This window comes from Contarinia nasturtii, unplaced genomic scaffold, assembly GCF_009176525.2.
Source record: "Contarinia nasturtii isolate CC-2019 unplaced genomic scaffold, AAFC_CNas_1.1 Cnas_scaffold_630, whole genome shotgun sequence".
Classification (NCBI taxonomy): domain Eukaryota; kingdom Metazoa; phylum Arthropoda; class Insecta; order Diptera; family Cecidomyiidae; genus Contarinia; species Contarinia nasturtii.
The window spans coordinates 2,821,744-2,840,872 of NW_022197981.1; the positions used below are offsets into that span (position 1 = coordinate 2,821,744).

At 35.8% G+C, this 19,129-nt stretch overlaps 3 protein-coding genes across 5 annotated transcripts; 2 read left to right on the plus strand and 1 right to left on the minus strand.

Annotated features, from left to right (window-relative positions):
* Nucleotides 1-1,916: 1,916 nt before the first annotated feature.
* On the plus strand, nucleotides 1,917-14,422 carry LOC116340087 (cadherin-99C). 2 transcript variants are annotated; one of them, XM_031766302.1, is made up of 11 exons: nucleotides 1,917-3,584; nucleotides 8,072-8,213; nucleotides 8,455-8,633; nucleotides 8,744-8,866; nucleotides 9,062-9,307; nucleotides 9,380-9,477; nucleotides 9,546-11,106; nucleotides 11,229-13,440; nucleotides 13,514-13,748; nucleotides 13,833-14,021; nucleotides 14,105-14,422. In XM_031766302.1, exons 1-11 carry the CDS (start codon nucleotides 3,540-3,542, stop codon nucleotides 14,235-14,237), a joined length of 5,163 nt encoding a protein of 1,720 aa, XP_031622162.1. In that variant the 5' UTR covers nucleotides 1,917-3,539; the 3' UTR covers nucleotides 14,238-14,422. The 2 variants fall into 2 exon arrangements, with proteins under 2 accessions (XP_031622162.1, XP_031622163.1); XM_031766303.1 differs by lacking the exon at nucleotides 1,917-3,584 and adding an exon at nucleotides 7,269-7,350.
* A 32-nt stretch (nucleotides 14,423-14,454) lies between these two features.
* LOC116340088 (GSK3B-interacting protein) lies at nucleotides 14,455-15,247 on the minus strand. 2 transcript variants are annotated; one of them, XM_031766304.1, is made up of 2 exons: nucleotides 15,178-15,247; nucleotides 14,455-15,066 (listed from the first exon to the last, which is right to left on the minus strand). In XM_031766304.1, the coding sequence occupies exon 2, from the start codon at nucleotides 15,055-15,057 to the stop codon at nucleotides 14,695-14,697; it is 363 nt and encodes a 120-aa protein (XP_031622164.1). In that variant the 5' UTR covers nucleotides 15,058-15,066; nucleotides 15,178-15,247; the 3' UTR covers nucleotides 14,455-14,694. The 2 variants fall into 2 exon arrangements, with proteins under 2 accessions (XP_031622164.1, XP_031622165.1); XM_031766305.1 differs by having other exon boundaries at nucleotides 15,142-15,231.
* A 121-nt stretch (nucleotides 15,248-15,368) lies between these two features.
* Nucleotides 15,369-18,168, plus strand: LOC116340055 (ATP-dependent RNA helicase Ddx1). The gene is made up of 6 exons (XM_031766235.1): nucleotides 15,369-15,508; nucleotides 15,583-15,634; nucleotides 15,729-17,180; nucleotides 17,271-17,488; nucleotides 17,575-17,792; nucleotides 17,873-18,168. Exons 1-6 carry the CDS (start codon nucleotides 15,493-15,495, stop codon nucleotides 18,101-18,103), a joined length of 2,187 nt encoding a protein of 728 aa, XP_031622095.1. The 5' UTR covers nucleotides 15,369-15,492; the 3' UTR covers nucleotides 18,104-18,168.
* Nucleotides 18,169-19,129: the final 961 nt, after the last annotated feature.

Sequence of the window (19,129 nt, forward strand, 5' to 3'; positions counted from 1 at the left end):
GTTTTTTTATATTTAGTTTAATCCTCTGTTCGATATCTTATATTCATCGCAAATGCTGTTTTGTTGGCCGGTGTTTCGAGTTAAACGATTCGCGTTGTTTTTTTTTCTTCTTCTTCTCTTCTCTACCTTTTGTCGAGCAGATAAAAATCCAGTATTAGAGGAATTCAGTAATAGTTGCGCAGCAAAATGAAGTGAAAAAAAACGATGACGACGACGACGGCTAAGAATGATACCCAAAACTAAATCTCTTAACGAATCGAGCGTGTATATGACTTGGGTCTGTTTTTTTTTCTTAATTATTTTGGTCGTGTTTCTTTTCAATGAAATTCTACGTAGCCACGAGTTGCCTGTATTTGGCTTTAACGAGAGAGGAGGAAAAAATGTTTTACGATTAACACGATTCAATTTTTAGAAATAAATCAATATCAATCGAATGAATGCGATTCAGGTATGTTGCAACAGGCAAAATGTAATGCAATGCACAATTCAAATCTTGCGAATTGTGAGTGAATTGCGGTTGATTTCTAAAGTGAATGCATTTGCATATATTCGAAATATGTTATAAAAACGATCGTCGAATGCCGCATATGTGCATAAAAATAGTTTCATGGCATGCCATTGCAAACGACGTTAGACAACTTGTTTCGGCACGACGAACACAAACAAATAAATAAACGTAAAAAAAGTAAAAAAGAGCCGAAAAAAAGAAAGGAAACGACGAAACACACAACGAATTTATTCATCTTTTTCGCAAAGTGCATCGATATCGTGTTCTCATTCTTGTTCTTCTCGTCTCTTGAGTAATCTTTTGCAACAAGTACACATAGAACGTACACGAATGAAACCACACACTCACATACGCTAAGAGATCCTATGGAATTCAGTGTGTGCAATGAGCATGGCTGGTTTTTATTTGACTCTTTTGATATTTTCGTATGGGTAGAGATTCTCTTCGTTGGCAAGCCGCTCATGCTGCCGTTGTGCTGCATGCTTGTACATAACTTTTTCATCTTTCCTCACGTCTTTGCATTGATGATCACTATAATTTTGTCCATTAACCATTAAAACAGGCCTGTGTATAGTAACATTATTATAAATAATAAGAAAAAGAAGAAGAAGAAGAAGAAGAAAACGTCCAAACAAAACAAAGCACAATAGAAAGATCATAAAAAAGAACGAGCAAACACGAATCGTACTCATAAACGGTCTCATCCGTCGATGTATGAGTGCTAAACGAACAAACGCTGACTCATTGGGCCTGTGTGTAAATTGAGGGAAAAAAATGTTTGGAATATGTTTCACACGCACACGACTCAATTTGTGCATTTCGTACGACTTGTAGTACATTTTAATTTTTTGTTGTTGTTCGTCGTCTTGTGATCTCAAGTCATACTCGAATGAAACTGCACAACAGCCATTAAGAGTAACACTAACACATACCGACTTTATTTTGTTGCCATTATCATCTTGAGACCTGTACGCGATCATCGCATTCACTTCACAGTAGAAAAAACCGTCGAGAGACATTTGACGACACGGTCGATCAGTGCTGGTCACGTAGCTGAACGACGGAAGGAAATCAAAAGATAAATAGATCGCAGGTATGTGCGAACAATGAACGATGCGGACCAACTCTGCGCTTGTAGTGAGGCCAAGTTGAAACCATTCACCAATACGTTTAAACAATACAAAAGAGAAGTAGAAGATAGTGAGTGGTACACACACACACACACACACATATTTATAATTGTAGTATGAAGTCAGATACAGACATAAACACCGCACCAATACACATAACACAAAGTGGTAAAGAAAACCGAGAATGAAATAAATCGTTGTCGTTTTGGATTTTAACTTCAATTTACCTGTCGACTGCACAATAAAAACAAACAATTCAATCAGTTGGGCATGGCCTACCGTTGCTATCGTATGCTGAAAAATAAAGTGCACACGAAAGACTTCACTATTACAAATTCAAAGTGTATACGATACAATTTTATACTGTTCAGTCTGTGTCTTGCATTAGAGCGGCTTTAAGTGTTTCGTTTTTCATTTTGGAAACGAAAAGGAATCGCATCTAACAAAATATTTCTATATATATCTATATGTGCATAAGAAATATACGACTATAAAAGTCGGAACAAGTTGAACCATACCTGTGCACCGTGTATCTAGTGTGTTAGCTGTTGTAGCTCGTGCACACATTGTACAACATTCACATATATTGCAGTTGAGGCTCGATCGCGCGCGCGCACATCACACACATCGAGGAGCAAAAAGACATTCTATACGTGCTTGGATCTGCAAGAGAGTGCATTTGTGCCTGTTTATTTGATTTGCTATTGATCGTTTGTTCGTTCTCTCTCTCTTTCTCTATTGCTCTGCATGTGTAACAGGTGCCTGAAGCCTACTTCGGTGTGCTTGCACAGTGTGTTCAGTCAATTGTAGAATGCGCAACACCAGCATCTCTCCATCGGAATAGCAATGCAAAAATAGCAGAGCCATAGATACATCGAGAGAGCCGAGATACGTATCTCATCGTGCATTTGAAAAACTGTATTTCCGCATAACGGATATTTTGTGGCGTTGAATGCTGACTTTTGCTCGAGTATCTATCGCTTTATCGTGCGCGCTCACGCTCTTTATTTTGTTATTTTATTTGCCATCGTACTTATCCATTTAATTATTTGTTCGCTCATTCGCTTATTCTCATCATAAGCGCAGTCGTGTTATGTGTTAATGCGCATATGCTCTGTACATCATCGCCATCAACATCATCATATATAATTTGGTTGACCAGCAATTGGATTTTGGTATTGTGTGTCTCTCACTTCCTCGGCTTTAATTTCAAACATTTCGGTGTATGTTTTTTTTAATGTTCATTTTTTAAATCACCATAATAATCAGTGCGTGTGTGGTATTTCTGAGTTTGTTGTATCACTCTTTCTCTTCCTAAGTCCGTCGAAGCCATAGAAAAATAGCCGTTTTGTGATTGTGCAGTCAAATGTAGTAGACCAGCGTTAAAAGTGCATTTCAATTGTATATTGTGATCATCACTTCGTTCATTAGTGTTCATATTGTCTCTGCTACATAAATTATTTTACATAAATAATATAAATATATGTTTAAGTGATTTTTTGTAAGGTTTTGTCGAGAGAGAAAAAAAACGCAACATAAAAAGTAAATAATTTGTGTCATAGTATCAATCCGGAACACGAATGTTTCCAAGTGTTTCCAATTACTGCATGGAATGTCAACAAGCATATAGTAGCTACATCGACAACAAACCAGGAAATTATAAATCGCATATTTTTTTTGTTAACAGAATAAAATGCTTACCAAAAACCGAAAACAAACAATTAACAACATAAATTCTTTAGTGTAATCAAAGTGTGTGTTGCATTACATTGCATTATATTGAAGTGAAGTGAAGTGAAGTGAAGTGAAGGAGAGTGTTCGTCGAAGTGAGCGTATATGTATATTGAAAATCAGTGCCATCGAAAGTGTGTGCACGTTTGCCGATTATATTCATCTACCAAATGGAATTGAAAATCAAATGTTGTGCCGTTCGAAAATTGCGACAGGTTTGTTTCAATTCGCTAATAAATAAGTCTCATTACGTTTTATTTCATTTAAACATTTTTTTCGATTTAATGATGCCCGTTTCTCCTAGTCTATCGCTTTCTTTTCTTCGACTTCGTCTTCGTTTCTGCATGCATGTATTAAAAACAAGGCACATTACCTGTTTGTATATTTGATCACTTTTTTATGCAACAACAACAAAAAAATTCTCTGCGGTGGTTATTTGTTGTATTCCTCTTTTTTCGCGATGAGCGTAAATTTTCCGCAAGACAAGTGCATCGACCAAATGAGTGCTAATTACAAAAGACAGTTAGCCTCAATTTTGTTTTTTGTTTTTGTTTTTTTCTTTCGGTGCAAGTGCATATATGATCCATGACATATTGTTTGTGCAATGTCTGCTCTTTTTTGTGCGCTCTCGCCTTGGTTATTTCTTCTTCATCATTTTTTTTCGATCCGTGTGACATTTTTACGCTGTATTCTTTCCACGATGACAAGACAAAACAAGTTATGTTCGCAACCACAACACACATAATTCACATATAGGTATAATATACATTGTATATGGATTGAATTCGTACGATTGGGAACAAAAACGGTGGTGTCTCAAATGATACAAAAGCGCAACCAATGTATAACTGTATCACGCGGTGTACCTTTTTTTATTCTCTTTTCACGATATGAAAAATTATATATAGATTTTTTTTGTTGCCTTGGATTCCTTTGCGAAAAGAAACAAAAAAAAACGACACGTATGATTGGTACGAAATTTGGATGGTTAACCATATACCGTGTGTGCAGTAATTACTAGCTTCGCATTCAAAAATTTCATTAATAACTTACCCTAATGACTATTAGAGACCGCGATTTTTTGCCATAAGTGGTATGAGTTCGGTGTGTCCGATGTCAGTTCCATGTCATTTGATTTTCATGCCGTTAACATTTCGAATTTGAATCGCGCGACTCAATTTTCGATAGTGTCACATTACACACCGCGCATTACCTTGCACCACGTACCCGCTCAGCTTTGATCTCATTAATGTCTATGTGTTATAAGTTAAACGTTCGCTCACACAATCTGCTGTAAGCGAAGTAAATGTTTTGCCATTTTTCTTTAATTTGCTTTAATCTCTTTTTTTTATTATTGAATTCATGCTGTATCAGCACTTCAGTGCTCTCCAGTTCTCTTGCGATTGATTTGAACCGCAATTTTTTTCACCTCTTCATAATGTGTTGTGTGTGTGTTTTTTCGGTTAAACGAACATAGGCATTCACGCCACAAACAAACACATGGTATATATTGAAATGTAATTGTTAAGTATCATTCAAATTGAACTCAGTAGTCAAGCAAAATGCGCGTGCGCGCCATCGGTACTCACCAAAAAATAACCGAAAAAAAAACTTGATGATGAAAAGAGGCCCCGCAACAATAGCAATATAACAATGACAAAAATCTTAATAAAAATAAATCTTTCATGGGAGAATGGTGTGCGGATCAAAATTGCGATTGAGTTTCAACGCGGGAGCACATTCAATATACGTGATTTTTTTCTTCTTCTCTCGTTCGGGTTCATTTTGCTTTAGTTGGTTGTCTATGTTTTGTGTGTGAGTGCTTGTATCCAACTTCATCTTATTCACTTCTCAATTTCAACACACAACGCCACATTTTTCGGGACAACGAGAATAGAGAGGCAAAAAAGAGAAACTATCTTAAGCGAAAGGCAATTCAAGAAATGCGTGTATTGGATCGATCTCGTCGATGCCTAATGCATATACTTATGTCGCTGTGCGCTTAAGTGCCTCTATATGGGTCTATGTCAATATATATACTATACGATTTGCTATGAAATAATGTATAGATATGTATAAATTGTACGTGTAAAATACATAGAATGCAGCATATATACAGTCATGTGTAATGCTTGCCGCTTTGCTGATCCATGCGAACCATTCTCCTTTGTTTTTTTTTCTTCTGTGCGGTTGTGCTCATGCAGAAAGCCAAAAATAAGCGAACAGAATAAGATGAAATACGATGAAAAATAAAGAGAAACAGCAACAAGGGGGGATAGAGAGAGAGAGCGAAAGAAACTAAAAATGCTGAAGAATGAAAAATAAAACAAAACAAACCACCAAACAGAAAGGCGCAGAGAATGTTCATTTTATATAGCATAAATGAAAAAGTATATGGTTAAAGAGAACAGCTATAGTGTGAGCTGTAAGTACTTGCTGTATTTACGAAAATTTGAATCGATTCATCGATTGAACGAATAATACTATGTACGGTGCCCGCAATATATTAAGCGAATCAGGCATTTCAACGGCTCATAGATGTTTCATCCAAAAATGAATTACCGCTAAAAGTGCGATGTCACGGTTATGTATGAAAAGCGGTATCCAGATTAATTGGCATCACTGGTGTGACTAGACCTGCTTAGCAAGCATGAAATGATCAAGTTAGATCACCACACCAATTTTAAATAATATACGATATGTGTCTATGATGTACTCACCAACTTACCATACACATCGCTAAAATAGAAGGCATTATCTTGAAAACCGTTTGTCGTGCTGTATGCTACGAATATGACTGACTGAGCACGGATTTTATCATTTTATTTTATTGCATTTCATTCGAATGCCGATGCGGATGTTGCGGATATTGCAGCCCATCGGCGGCACCTACTCACACCCAGCCACACAATCAAATCACACTGTAATATTTCCACAGAAAAATAAATGCCGAGTCCGTGTGTTTATCGCATACAATTGTATATCTATATATAAAGCAGAATGTCAAATGCTAAGCAACTTCAGTACGAAAAAAAAGAAACGAGTAATAATAATTCTTAGATCTCTGAGTTTGGGCTCATGTGACGAAATTCGTCGGTGAGTATCAATTTTGCCATACAATACATGCACGCCAAATTAAGACCATAAAAATTGAGCCGATATCTCCAGCGCAAAAGCGTACAGCAGAAAATTAAACACAGTATGAGAAGAAGAAGAAAAAAACCTCCAGTTTAATAGCCATTTATGAGGTTGCGCGTTTAATTTTCGATTTTTTTTTGTTGTGGTTTTCGATTTATTGTTATTTTCGCTGCAACCTCACAAGACACTCTTGCGGTTGTTATTTTCTTTGGCTCTCTTTTTTTTCATCTTGGCCAGTGCGAACGCGCGCGCATTTCTGATCTTTGCATCGGGTTGTTGCTGCCATTTTTTGTATACCAATCACATTTGATTTTATTTTAACTTTCAATTTGTTAAAGATCTTGGCGTAAAAGCTAGCTGAATCGTTATCCCGCTACGTTTATCCAATCGCGTAGTTGCACTCACTTCGCTCTCTCGATAGAGCCCAAACGAGTTCCAATGGATCGAATTTATTGTGGTAATATACAGCATATTTATTTGCTCTCGCTGCAAATGCTTTGCAAACATACAAGTACAACGTTTGCATACGTACAAGTGTATAAAAATCCTCACTATTCCGATAATTGTTTCTTTAAAATTGTGATTTTGAGTTTTATTTTTTTTATTTTGTTGGTTTGGTTTCAACCGTGTGTGATCGCAATGATTTTTCGTTTGAAAAGTTTTTTGATAGAAAACAAAACAGAGCATTGATTTTGCACATGATTTTTATGAGCGCGAATCAAAGGAATAATGAAAAAGGAAATATTTCATGGAATTTATATGCAATTAATCGTCAGAAATTTCATACCAAAAATAGAAATATATAGAAACGGCCATTAAAACGATATGACGACCAAAACAAAAGTAAATATCAAATTGGTGTTTTTTTTATTGTACGTTTCGTACATAAATTTGTCGAACGCAACTTCAAATGTTAAATGTTGTCTCCGTTTGGTTGTTTATTTTTTCTTGTTTTCTTGATTCTATTGTGAGCGCATATTTTTCACTTGGTTCTGCAACAATTCGAATGAAAATGACAAATTATAATATTTCATATCTTATGAATAATTCAATTCATTGTTGATGGTATTCAGTAAATGTCGGTGTGTTGTTTCTTTTTTTAGAAACGATGTTGTTTGTCTTGTGATTGTCGGTGATTTTTCTCGAGAGAAAAAAACTTATTGTTTTGGGTGATATTTTAGTGTGTCAACCAGATTTCATTTCCGTTCGCTTTTTTCTGTGTATTTTTTTAGCATTAATACCGTTTCAATCTCTTTTTTTGTTCTTTTTGGTTTGCTATACCTCAGCAACGATCCCATTCACGGCGAGTCTCATGCAAAAGTGCTGATAATTTGATCTTTCTATAGATCAAATTGACAATATACAATAGATGAATCGGTGATATCGATAATTAAATGGTTCGCCTGTTTTGTGCTCTCTCTTTCTTATTTTTTGCACATTTGGTGAAAATAAAACGAGCATGCAAATTGAATGTTTATCTCTTTATGTTCTTTCGATTTACGGCGGTTATTTCGCTTCACTTTTTCTCATCTTATTTTCGTTTTATTTTGTTTCGTGTTTTTAGATTCATTGGTTGGCTTGGTTGGTATCACTAAATATACTGTTATGTAGAGCAAGTATTGGCACTTGGGCCAAAAATCAGCTATGCGAAGTAGAAACTGGCCAAACGAACATCATTTTAGATATAGAAGAGAGTCGGGGAAATTGTAAGTATTTTTTATGTTTATTTTCTTTGTGTTTTTTTTACTCGTTTCGCTTTCTTTTTGCACGTTTCATTCGACAATATAATAAATATAGATTGAGATCACTATTTTGCATAGATATTGTTCATATCATTAATTCGTTTCGTTTCACTTTTCTTTCATTTGTGAATGTCGTTTGAAAATGAATCCTGTGTCATCAAATAAAAAAATTGAAAAAAAAAAAAAACAATTTCAATTCACTCAGATATCGATCAACGTACAACGCCCGGCGAATTACCCATTTTCGGTGATCCATTCACAGAAATCGCATTAGAATTGAATTTCCCCAAAGGCAATCAAATATTTCTACTCAATGGAAAATCATTGCAACTTCTGCAGCCACTTGACCGTGATGCTGAAAATCTTAGTCATATTATATTTCAGGTAAACAACACTTCCACATTGCATTTGTGGCCTGAGTAAGCCCATTTAATGAAATAACAAGTCTAATGGTGAACAATTTTCTATTATACACAATTCAACGCTCAATTTAGGTCTCATGCACAATTCGGTCATCAAGACGAAGACGAAACATTCCAGTTATAGTGCGCGTGTCTGATATCAATGATAATGCTCCAGTGTTTCAGAATTCATCGTATGAAACAACAGTGCCCGAGGTATTTTGACAAATCTCTGTTGTTTTATTTCCAATCGTTTTTGTTTCTTGTTTTATTTTTCATTGTCGGTTACTTTATTATTATTTTTTCTGTTGGCATTGATGTTAACTCAATATTAACTAACAATTTAAAATGCTGAATAATTGAAATGCAATGTATTTATTTGCTTCTCTTTTTTTTCTCAATTCATTTTAGTCGACCCAAATCGGAACGACCGTTTTCAAGGATCTTCAAGCAAAAGACGTTGATGCTGGAGTCAATGGTTTAGTTGAATATTTTATTATCGAAGGTACAAACAACTTCACCAGCGAAGTAACGCTTACAGCAAACGATGGATATGGAGTGTTTTCCATACCGTTTCCACATCAGGGTCAAATTACCTTATCAAAAAGTTTGGACTATGAACGCACACAAAAATACTATTTAACCGTTATTGCATCGGTATGTTAACCATTTTCCCGATTGATTGAAAATGAAATTAACTCACTTTTTACCGCAAAATGTTTGTGATAGGATCGTGCCAGAAATGTTTCGGAACGTATGACAGCAACTACAACAGTTGTGATAAATGTTGAAGACTCCGATGATTTGGATCCATCCTTTATCTATGCGTGAGTATCGATTGTGTATCTCAACTATTGCGTGAATAGCTCTAAAAAAATTTCTATTTATTATATAGTGGTTGTGTACTTTTGGATGGTGCATGTATAAATCCCGAATATACGGCATCTGTATCGGTTGGTGTGTTGCAAGGTGTTTTACCCGTTCTACCTGAACGCATTCAAGCGATTGATTTGGATACAATCAGTGCGCCGATTCGATATACATTTGCAAAAGGAACGCCATCAAACTATAATGAGTATTTTTCGATTGATGAAAGTACGGGAATTTTAAAGCATATCAAAGTGGTTGAGGCCAATATCGCAAATGAATTTGAAATTGTGGTCAAAGCTGAAGAGATTTCACCGCAAAAACGTTTCACCACCGCAAAGTTAACAATTAAGGTGAAAAAAATGGACACAAGTCCACCGATGATAAATGCCACAGCTGTTGTTGGTTATGTTGATGAGAATTCAGCAATCGGAACAAAAGTCTTAGATGTCAATGGAAAACCAATTCATTTATCAATTACCGATGATGATTTGAATAATTCCGATCCAAAACCAGAATACATTTTCGAATTGACGACTCCATCGTTTCTCATTTCGAAATCGGGTTATTTGGTTGTCAACGAAGATGGTTTGGACCGTGATCCACCAAATCCTGGTTTATATCGATTCCAATTGGTGGCACGTGAAGCAACATCGAACGCAGCCAGTGCACCATTCAGTTTGACGGTTAATTTAATTGATAAAAATGACAATTCACCGAAATTTCCCATTTACGATCCAGTTAATGTAAAGGCCGGCGAAAATCGACGTTTCGTTGCACAAATTACAGCGACCGATATTGATGAAGGTGAAAATGCCGTACTCAATTATTCAATCTATCATGTTTCCAATAACGGAATGAATAAGTTTATGATCAATGAGAAAACGGGTGTGATCGAAACAAAGGGAAAATTGGTATCAGGCGAACATTACAGTATCACCATTCAAGCAACAGACACGGGCTTGTTGTCGTCGCAAACAATTGTCGAAGTGTATATAACGCCCGGTCCAAATCTTCGACCACCCAAATTCACCAAACCTATTTACGAAGTACATATTAGCGAAGGTGCTGAAATTAATTCAACCGTTGTCAATGTACATGCTGAAGATCCGGAAAATGAAACAATCTCGTATTCAATTGTGTCAGGGGATGATTTGAGACAGTTTAGCATTCATGACAATGGCCTGGTGACAGTGAGCCGGAAATTGGATCGAGAAGATTTGACACGATATCAATTAATTATTCGTGCCGAAGATACAGGCGGTTTGTCCAGCAGTGCGACAATTAATATTAAAGTGACCGATATCAATGACAAAAATCCGGAATTTGATGATCAAGTCAATCCGTATGTGTTTAATGTTGACGAAGGTCGTGAAAATGCATTCGTCGGCATTGTTCATGCACATGATGCTGACGAAGGAATTAATGCAAAGGTTACCTATTACTTGCCGGAAGATGTACCATTCAAAGTAAATGCAACAACTGGCGAAATTCGAACAAAAATTAAACTTGACTTCGAAACAAAATCAACCTTTAAATTCATGATCACAGCAAAAGATGGAGCAACAGTAGAACCTCGAATTGGAACGGTGAGTTGAATTTCGGTTTATTTCCGTTTTTTTATTTAAATTTTTAAAATCTTTCCCGATTTTCCGGGATAATTCAATTTTCTTTTTTCATCAAATTCATCCTTTTTGATTTGAATTTTCAGACAATGGTGACAATACATGTGAGTGATATTCCTGATGAAGTGCCAATATTTACGGATACACAAATCGAAGTGAAAGTTCCGGAAAATATACCAAATTATCATATCACCACTGTTCGAGCGTACGACCCGGACACAGTTAAACAAATCACCTATACACTGCGTGATGGTCGAATTGATTTATTTAAAATAGACTCAAAAACGGGCGAAGTGAAGACAATTCGTAATTTAGATTATGAGACGGATAGAAAACACGAACTGATTATTGGAACGCTTGAAAATATGGGAAATAATACGGGTGATTTTGTGCGGGTTACTGTGGTAGTAGAAGATCGAAATGATGTGGCTCCAGTTTTCATAAATAATTTGGGACCGATTACATTGAACGACGACCAGCCCATCGGAAGTGAAGTGGCCGAAGTAAAAGCAAACGATGGTGATGGATCATATCCAGGAAATGCGGTACGCTATGAAATTGTGGGCAGAGGAAAAGCATTGGCATATTTTCAAATCGATTCGGAAAGTGCTGTAATCAAAATAAAAGAATTACTCAGCAAAGACGATGACACGGAATATCAGATTGATGTTCGTGCCTATGATTTGGGTGAGCCACAATTGAGCGCAATAACATCGCTCACGATCTTTGTTCGCCACATGACTAACGAAGATCAAGCCATAAATAATACGGTTTATTATTCAAAAGAAATGGCCCCAATTAATATGGGACATGCGGAAATGATTGATGTCGGTTTCTCAATGGATGCGTACAAATGCAGCATTTCCGAAGCGATTCGCGTGAATTCAACCATTAAATTTTTGGAAATTGCAAACATAAATAACGTTCGAAAGCAAAATTTACGATTGAAATGTGAAGTAACACATGGTGATGAGAATGAAACATTTGTTGCAAATATGATACAAAATTCGTGCGTCATAAGCTTACGCAAAGCTTTAGATTATGAAATTAAGAAGCAATACGAATTAACAGTTACTATATCGTCCGAAAAGTACTATATAAATCCATTGAAAAATCTAGCAAAAATCAACATTCAAGTGTTGGATGAGAATGACAATGAGCCGGAATTTATAATCGAAACGAGTTTGGGACCGAATTCAAAAAATAATACTTACTATGCAACAGTTAATCCTGAAGCCTTTATCGATACATCTATTCTTCAAGTGAAGGCCATTGACAAAGATTCCGGTGATTATGGAAAAATAAAATATCAAATTTTGGATGAAATTCCATCGGAAAATGAATCAACAAAGCCAAGCAGTTACTTTGTCATTTCGGAAGACACTGGCGTATTGAAAGTGCAGCGCAGTTTAAAATCGATTCAAAATACACCGTTGATATTTTTTGTCGAAGCAATTGATAACAATGGCGACTTAATGGACGAAAAAACAAAACGTTCAAAATCTCGAATTGTAATCAATTTCTTAACCGATGCCAACCGTTTGGCATTGGCTTTTTCTGATTTACCACCGAAATCTTTGCGCGCTCATTCCAATTCGCTAAAACAATTGCTGAGTGAAAAATCAAATGGCAATATTGTAATGATTGAAGGTTTTAGTAATCGACAATATTTGAATGAAAATGGTTTGATGGAAGAGAATCCAGACGCAACCGACGTATGGTTTTACATCATTGATTCGAAAACGGAGAAAATTTTGGATCGAAACGATCCACAGATTCAGGCTCAATTCTTTGAGAAAGTTGCCCAAACCGATATTAACTACGAAGCATCGACTATTGCACGAGCCACCGCACAAGGTATCTTCAGTCCGGTTGCTGTAGTTGATGATCAAATAAAGAAGACGAAAACAGCGGTCATTATAAAAAGTGACGTCTTTCCATACACGCTGATCGCCATTGCATTGCTCATTTTGATTTTTGGCATTTTTGGCATCGTTTACATTTGCATTTCATGGACAAAATATACAAATTTCAAGCAAAGAATGCGACAATATACAGCCGCCTCAATAAATACAACGTCAAGCATTAAAAACTATGATACGATGAATACAATGATGGCAAATAGCCGACCGAATTCACAGCACAGCGATACACAATCACAACTGAAAGAATATGAAACTCAAGTATTGGCCATGGCTGTCAACAACGACGAAGTGGATGATCTACAATTAGACTTCAGTTCAAAGAATCATGCATTTAATTTAGATAATGTCAGTTATATTACACATAAGAAAAATGGTAAATATTCAAACAAACTTTATTGCCATCGATGAAGTCAGCTCAAATTCATTATCGAATTTTCAATTCACAGGCCGAAATAGTCCAACACATTCGTCGGCAACAACAGCTGGAATGTCGACAGTACAACGCAATATGAACAATAATCCAAATGTGAATAGCACACATGCTCATGAGGAGAGCACGTTAAGTCGCAATATGCGATTGCAGTCGAATGCCATTGCACCACATGCCATTAATGATCACTTAAATATAGGTTCACTTACATTAGGAAGAATTAAGCCACATAAAAATAATAGTCAGTATGGGTAAGTAATTGTTTGTTTTTTCTTCTTCTTCGATGACCATCGACATCCATACAAATGCTAATTGAATGAAACATACCATTTCAGTTATGGAGCAAACCATACCGAACGAACTTATGAGAATAATTATAATAATTTCAATACGCTCGGACGTAACAATCGAATACCAGCATCATCACCACCAGCCCAATTTGAAGCATCTCGAATAATGGGCTCAAGACTTAGTTTTCAGGATAATATGCATGACGTATCGCCAGTGTCTAACTATTACTCAAGGTATGTAATCACTAATATACCAACATTTGTGCACCGAACATATTGATTTAATGAATTTTGTTTTTACATGTTCCACCAAATAGGATTTATGACGGTCAAAACCATTCCCGGTGCAATGAAAATGTAACGTTTGGCAAACGAGACTACAACGATTTCAATTTTATGTATTTGAACGGTTTGGATCGATCCGAAGCCGAAACAACTACAGAACTATGATGTACTGCTGCACTAGAAAAGAAAAATCTCAACTCATTTTATTGAACTGATTTAGAACAAAGTGAAGTGAACGATTCAATGTAAAATAGTTTTTATTTTAACAAATTTTAGTTTTACAACCGAACACTCTCTCGAATTATTTAATTTTGCAGATAGATTTTTAAATGAGAAAAAAAAAGAATTTTTATTTATAAAACAAAATGTCAAAGAAATTTTATTAAATCACATGTGTTTTATTTGCTAATTTCATTTGTGGTCTGAAGTATTTTGTATGAAAAATCCGAATGCAGAACTAAAAGGTAAAAGAACATCGATACTCTCATAAAAATGTGCTTCTAGCCTGAACTAATTAAGCAAATTGATGGCAAATCTAAATCATATCGGTGTATTCAATTTAAATTGTGTCTTAAATCATTTCAAGAGCGGTTTATTTGTCAATGTGGATCGTTTTATTTGGCTATTCTTCATTTCGCTGCAGATTGAATAATGCATTTGTTAATTCATTACCGAATGAGTTAATGTAGGCAGGGCTTAGTTCATTCAGTAGTGCATACGGTGTTTCATACGGGTATCCGTTTAAATCTTCAATTTTATCAAAGGAATTGCTAACAATTTGAAATCCATCGTTGGACAAACGAATGGTACACTTCTTTGATTCTAATGTTTCACAGTTCAAATAAATGTCTAAATCAGTCGGCGGGAGAATCGTAGATATAAACAACTGCCGTACGTGACTCTTTATATCGTTTATCACAGCATTTGCCTCATCAGGCCAATTTATAGCATCACATCCATTGTTTGGATTTTGTATCGCAGACATTATTCAACTCTGGAATAAAATACGAACGAATATATCAATTAAATTGTTACCATTTAAATCAAAAATTTAAAGTCAATTATTTACAATTCCAATATTTTCTTCAATAAAATATAATTTTACCACATTGTTAATAAATACATCGATTGACTGCTAGTGTTTGAATTTCAGCTTATAGCCAATTGGATTGAAATGTCACAAACAATGTTAAACTTGCATCATAAAAGTGGTGACATCTATGGGAGACCGAAAAAAGACGATCTGTTTATTGTCGAAGCAAAATAATGTGTAATATTAAATGCTGCTGTCAGATTGTCAAATCGAAGCACATACATTTGCCGCATCGAGTCTTCTCCTATCATTGAAAAAAAAGTATCTCTCCAGTTCGGAAGCTATTTATCGAATTCCAGTTGAAGTGAAAATAGGATATTTGTGAAAATGACGGCCTTTGAGGGTAAGTTTATGTGTAATACATCGTGCATACACCATGACTGATAATTTAAATTTATTTTTTTCCCCGGTGTACAGAGTTTGGTGTGTTGCCCGAAATTGCCAAGGCTGTAGAAGAAATGGAATGGACGTAAGCTTCAAACTAATATATTTGTGATGAAATTCAGCATTTTATTTCATCGATTAACAATTATTATTACAACAATTTAACGCTGTAATTTAAGGTTACCAACTGATGTTCAAGCCGAAGCGATTCCATTGATCCTGGGTGGTGGTGATGTTTTGATGGCTGCTGAAACGGGAAGCGGTAAAACCGGAGCATTTTGTTTGCCAATTTTGCAAACGGTGTATGAAACATTACGAGATATTCGTGACGGAAAAGGTAAAAATGCACCGTCAACAAGCGGTTCGAGTAAAACAATGTGGAAAATGTCAATATATGATCGAAATAATGCAATGGCAATAACGCCAGACGGTCTTCGATGTCAGTCTCGTGAATTTAAAGATTGGAATGGTTGTCGTGCAACGGCCGGCGTAAGAAATCGTGGCAAATACTTTTTCGAAGCAATTGTTTGCGATGAAGGATTGTGTCGTGTCGGTTGGTCAACTCAATCGGCTAGTCTGGACTTGGGAACCGATCGTTTCAGCTTTGGTTTTGGTGGCACCGGAAAGAAATCACACAATCGTCAATTCGATGATTATGGTGAAGCATTTGGTAAAAATGATGTGCTCACTTGTTTACTTGATTTGGAGCGAAGTGAAATTTCTTACTTGAAAAATGGTGTTAATCTTGGCGTTGCATTTCGTATCAATGATAATTTACGTAACGAAACATTCTATCCAGCTGTTGTGCTCAAAAATGCAGAAATTCAATTCAATTTTGGTGAAACACCATTCAAATACAATGCACCACAGGGATATGTTGCTTGCGTTCAAGTGAATGCAGAAAATGTTAAAGCTAATTCCATAAGTCAATCACAATCACAGCAAACACTGCAACCAAAACCAAATGCACCACAAGCAATAATCATAGAGCCATCGAGAGAATTGGCCGAACAAACTCTTGAACAAATTCATAAATTCAAAAAATACATGAAAGAGCCATTCATCAGAGAGTTGCTAGTCATCGGAAAGGTACCGATTCGAGAACAAATCGAAGTGCTTAAAAATGGTGTCGATATCATCGTTGCAACGCCCGGCCGAATTGAAGAATTGATCAATTCAGAACAATTATTGCTCACACATTGCCGATTTTTTGTACTGGACGAAGCCGACGGTTTACTAAAAGCCAATTATGGAAATTTAATTGAAAATATTCATCGAAGAATACCGAAAATGACCAGCGACTCGCATCGTTTGCAAATGATTGTATGTAGTGCAACATTGCATTCATTTGAAGTGAAGAAAATGGCCGATAAACTCATGCACTTCCCGACCTGGATCGATTTGAAAGGTGAAGACGCTGTACCAGATACGGTTCATCATGTCGTTTGCATTGTTGATCCGCAAACAGACACCACCTGGCACAGTCTTCGACGTCATGTCCAAACTGACGGCGTTCATGCTCAGGATGGCGTTAGACCTGGCCTAAATACACCCGAAACATTCTCTGAAGCAATTAAAATGCTCAAAGGTGAATACTGCATTCGAGCCATTAATGAACATAATATGGATCGGTACGTTATAAATAATGATGGCTTTTATTCGCTAGAAACTGCCTTTTTTAATGGTCAGCTTTGTTATTTGTTTTGTCTATTTTCATATAGCGCCATCATATTTTGTCGAACCAAAATGGATTGCGATAATTTGGAGCGATACTTACGACAAATGGATACCAACAAATATTCATGTGTTTGCTTACACGGTGACCGAAAGCCACAAGAACGAAAGCAAAATTTGGAAATGTTCAAAAATAAAGAGCGAAAATTTCTGATTTGTACTGATGTAGCTGCCCGCGGTATTGATGTCAGCGGATTGCCATTCAGTGAGTGCTAATTCAACTTAAATATGATCATGATTGATAAATATAAAATTTTGTATTGAAAATTATTCTCGTTGCATTTCCATTAGTGATCAATATAACGCTGCCGGACGAAAAATCAAACTATGTACATCGAATTGGTCGTGTTGGTCGAGCTGAACGTATGGGCTTGGCTATCAGTTTGGTTTCTAGTGTTCCCGAAAAGGTGTGGTATCACGGTGAATGGTGCTCATCTCGCGGGCGTAATTGCTGGAACACTAATTTGATAAATGTCAAAGGATGTTGCACTTGGCTCAACGAAAAAAATGTAATTACTTCTTTGTCCGCCTTTCAATTGCGAAAAATCACGAACAATTAAGAATATTTTTATATTTTGATTTGTTATAGATGTTGGCAGATATTGAAGATCATCTTAATATCACTATCACACAAGTTGATAAAAATCTAAAAGTACCAGTTAATGAATTTGATGGAAAAGTCGTTTACGGACAGAAATTACAAAACAGAGGAACAAACTACCAAGATCATGTGGAACAACTAAAACCAATTGTTCAAAATTTGGCCAAACTCGAATCAAAAGCCCAACTTGCATTTTTGAAACATATGAAAATACATTAGACGTCTTTACACTATTCACAGAATACAAAACATAAATTTGGAATAAATAAAATTATTACTTTAAATTACTTTGCCAATTTATTCTGCATGTACAGTAAGTCGTAGCCCAGTTTCTAAAGAGAAGGAAAAATCAAACAAAATAGGAACTTATTTATATAAATAGGCTCACTGTTATTACTCCCACAGATGACAACTTCATCCGTACCCGTACGGATGCGGATATATATTTTATCCGTATCCGATAAACTAAGCTTGCGATGGGATCCGTGAAAAATTCTTAATACATCCGTTGCTATTTCTGTATTTACGTATAAAATATTTTTACGATTGCATTGAATGTACGTATCTTACGAATATTCTCAGTGAATATTCCATATCAGAAAATACAGAAAAATATCGATATTTTGTACTACACCCAAAGGATTAGCAAGCGGGAAATTGAGATTGGACCTTAATTCACCGAATTCAGCCATAATTCAGGCCATTATTACGCTCTATCATACATTTGTGGAGGCAAACTTCATTTTTGAGTCGATTTATATGGATATGTTGAAAATGAGCGAGGAAAATTTTTTTTTTCAGGTGTGTTGACATTCAATGAACAAATCTATTGAATATATCGAGGAGAGAGTATATTATTCAGCGCTTATGGCTAAGTAATGTCTGAATAAAAACATACTCTTCTCTCGATATTTTCAATAGAAATATGAATGTTCTGGCAGATTTAAATGAACACGGAAAAATTATATATTCGTCTCAGCACGAATAAGTCGACGTACACGTATGAGAAGAGTTCTTGTACTAACAAAAAGGTAAAAAATGCGTACAATGTACTACATTAACAGGATAAAAAACCATTGTTCTTGAATCTCTAGGCCCAAAACGCGTTAAAAAATGATTTTTGCGCATTTTAAAATTTTGAGCTGATTAGAATATTTTAATCCGCATAGTATGCGGAAATGAAATTTGGAACTACATCAAAACTTACGTTGAATAAAAGCAACCTGAACTTATCTACGTATATTG

Excerpts from the sequence above, each read along its gene's own strand:
- LOC116340087 (XM_031766302.1), top strand. The coding sequence starts at position 3,540 with ATGGAATTGAAAATCAAATGTTGTGCCGTTCGAAAATTGCGACAG. Across the intron at positions 9,308-9,379 it reads ATTTAACCGTTATTGCATCG|GATCGTGCCAGAAATGTTTC; the intron begins GTATGTTAACCA and ends TGTTTGTGATAG. Across the intron at positions 13,441-13,513 it reads TATTACACATAAGAAAAATG|GCCGAAATAGTCCAACACAT; the intron begins GTAAATATTCAA and ends TTCAATTCACAG.
- LOC116340088 (XM_031766304.1), bottom strand. The coding sequence starts at position 15,057 with ATGTCTGCGATACAAAATCCAAACAATGGATGTGATGCTATAAATTGG.
- LOC116340055 (XM_031766235.1), top strand. Across the intron at positions 15,635-15,728 it reads GTAGAAGAAATGGAATGGAC|GTTACCAACTGATGTTCAAG; the intron begins GTAAGCTTCAAA and ends CTGTAATTTAAG. Across the intron at positions 17,793-17,872 it reads CTTGGCTCAACGAAAAAAAT|ATGTTGGCAGATATTGAAGA; the intron begins GTAATTACTTCT and ends GATTTGTTATAG.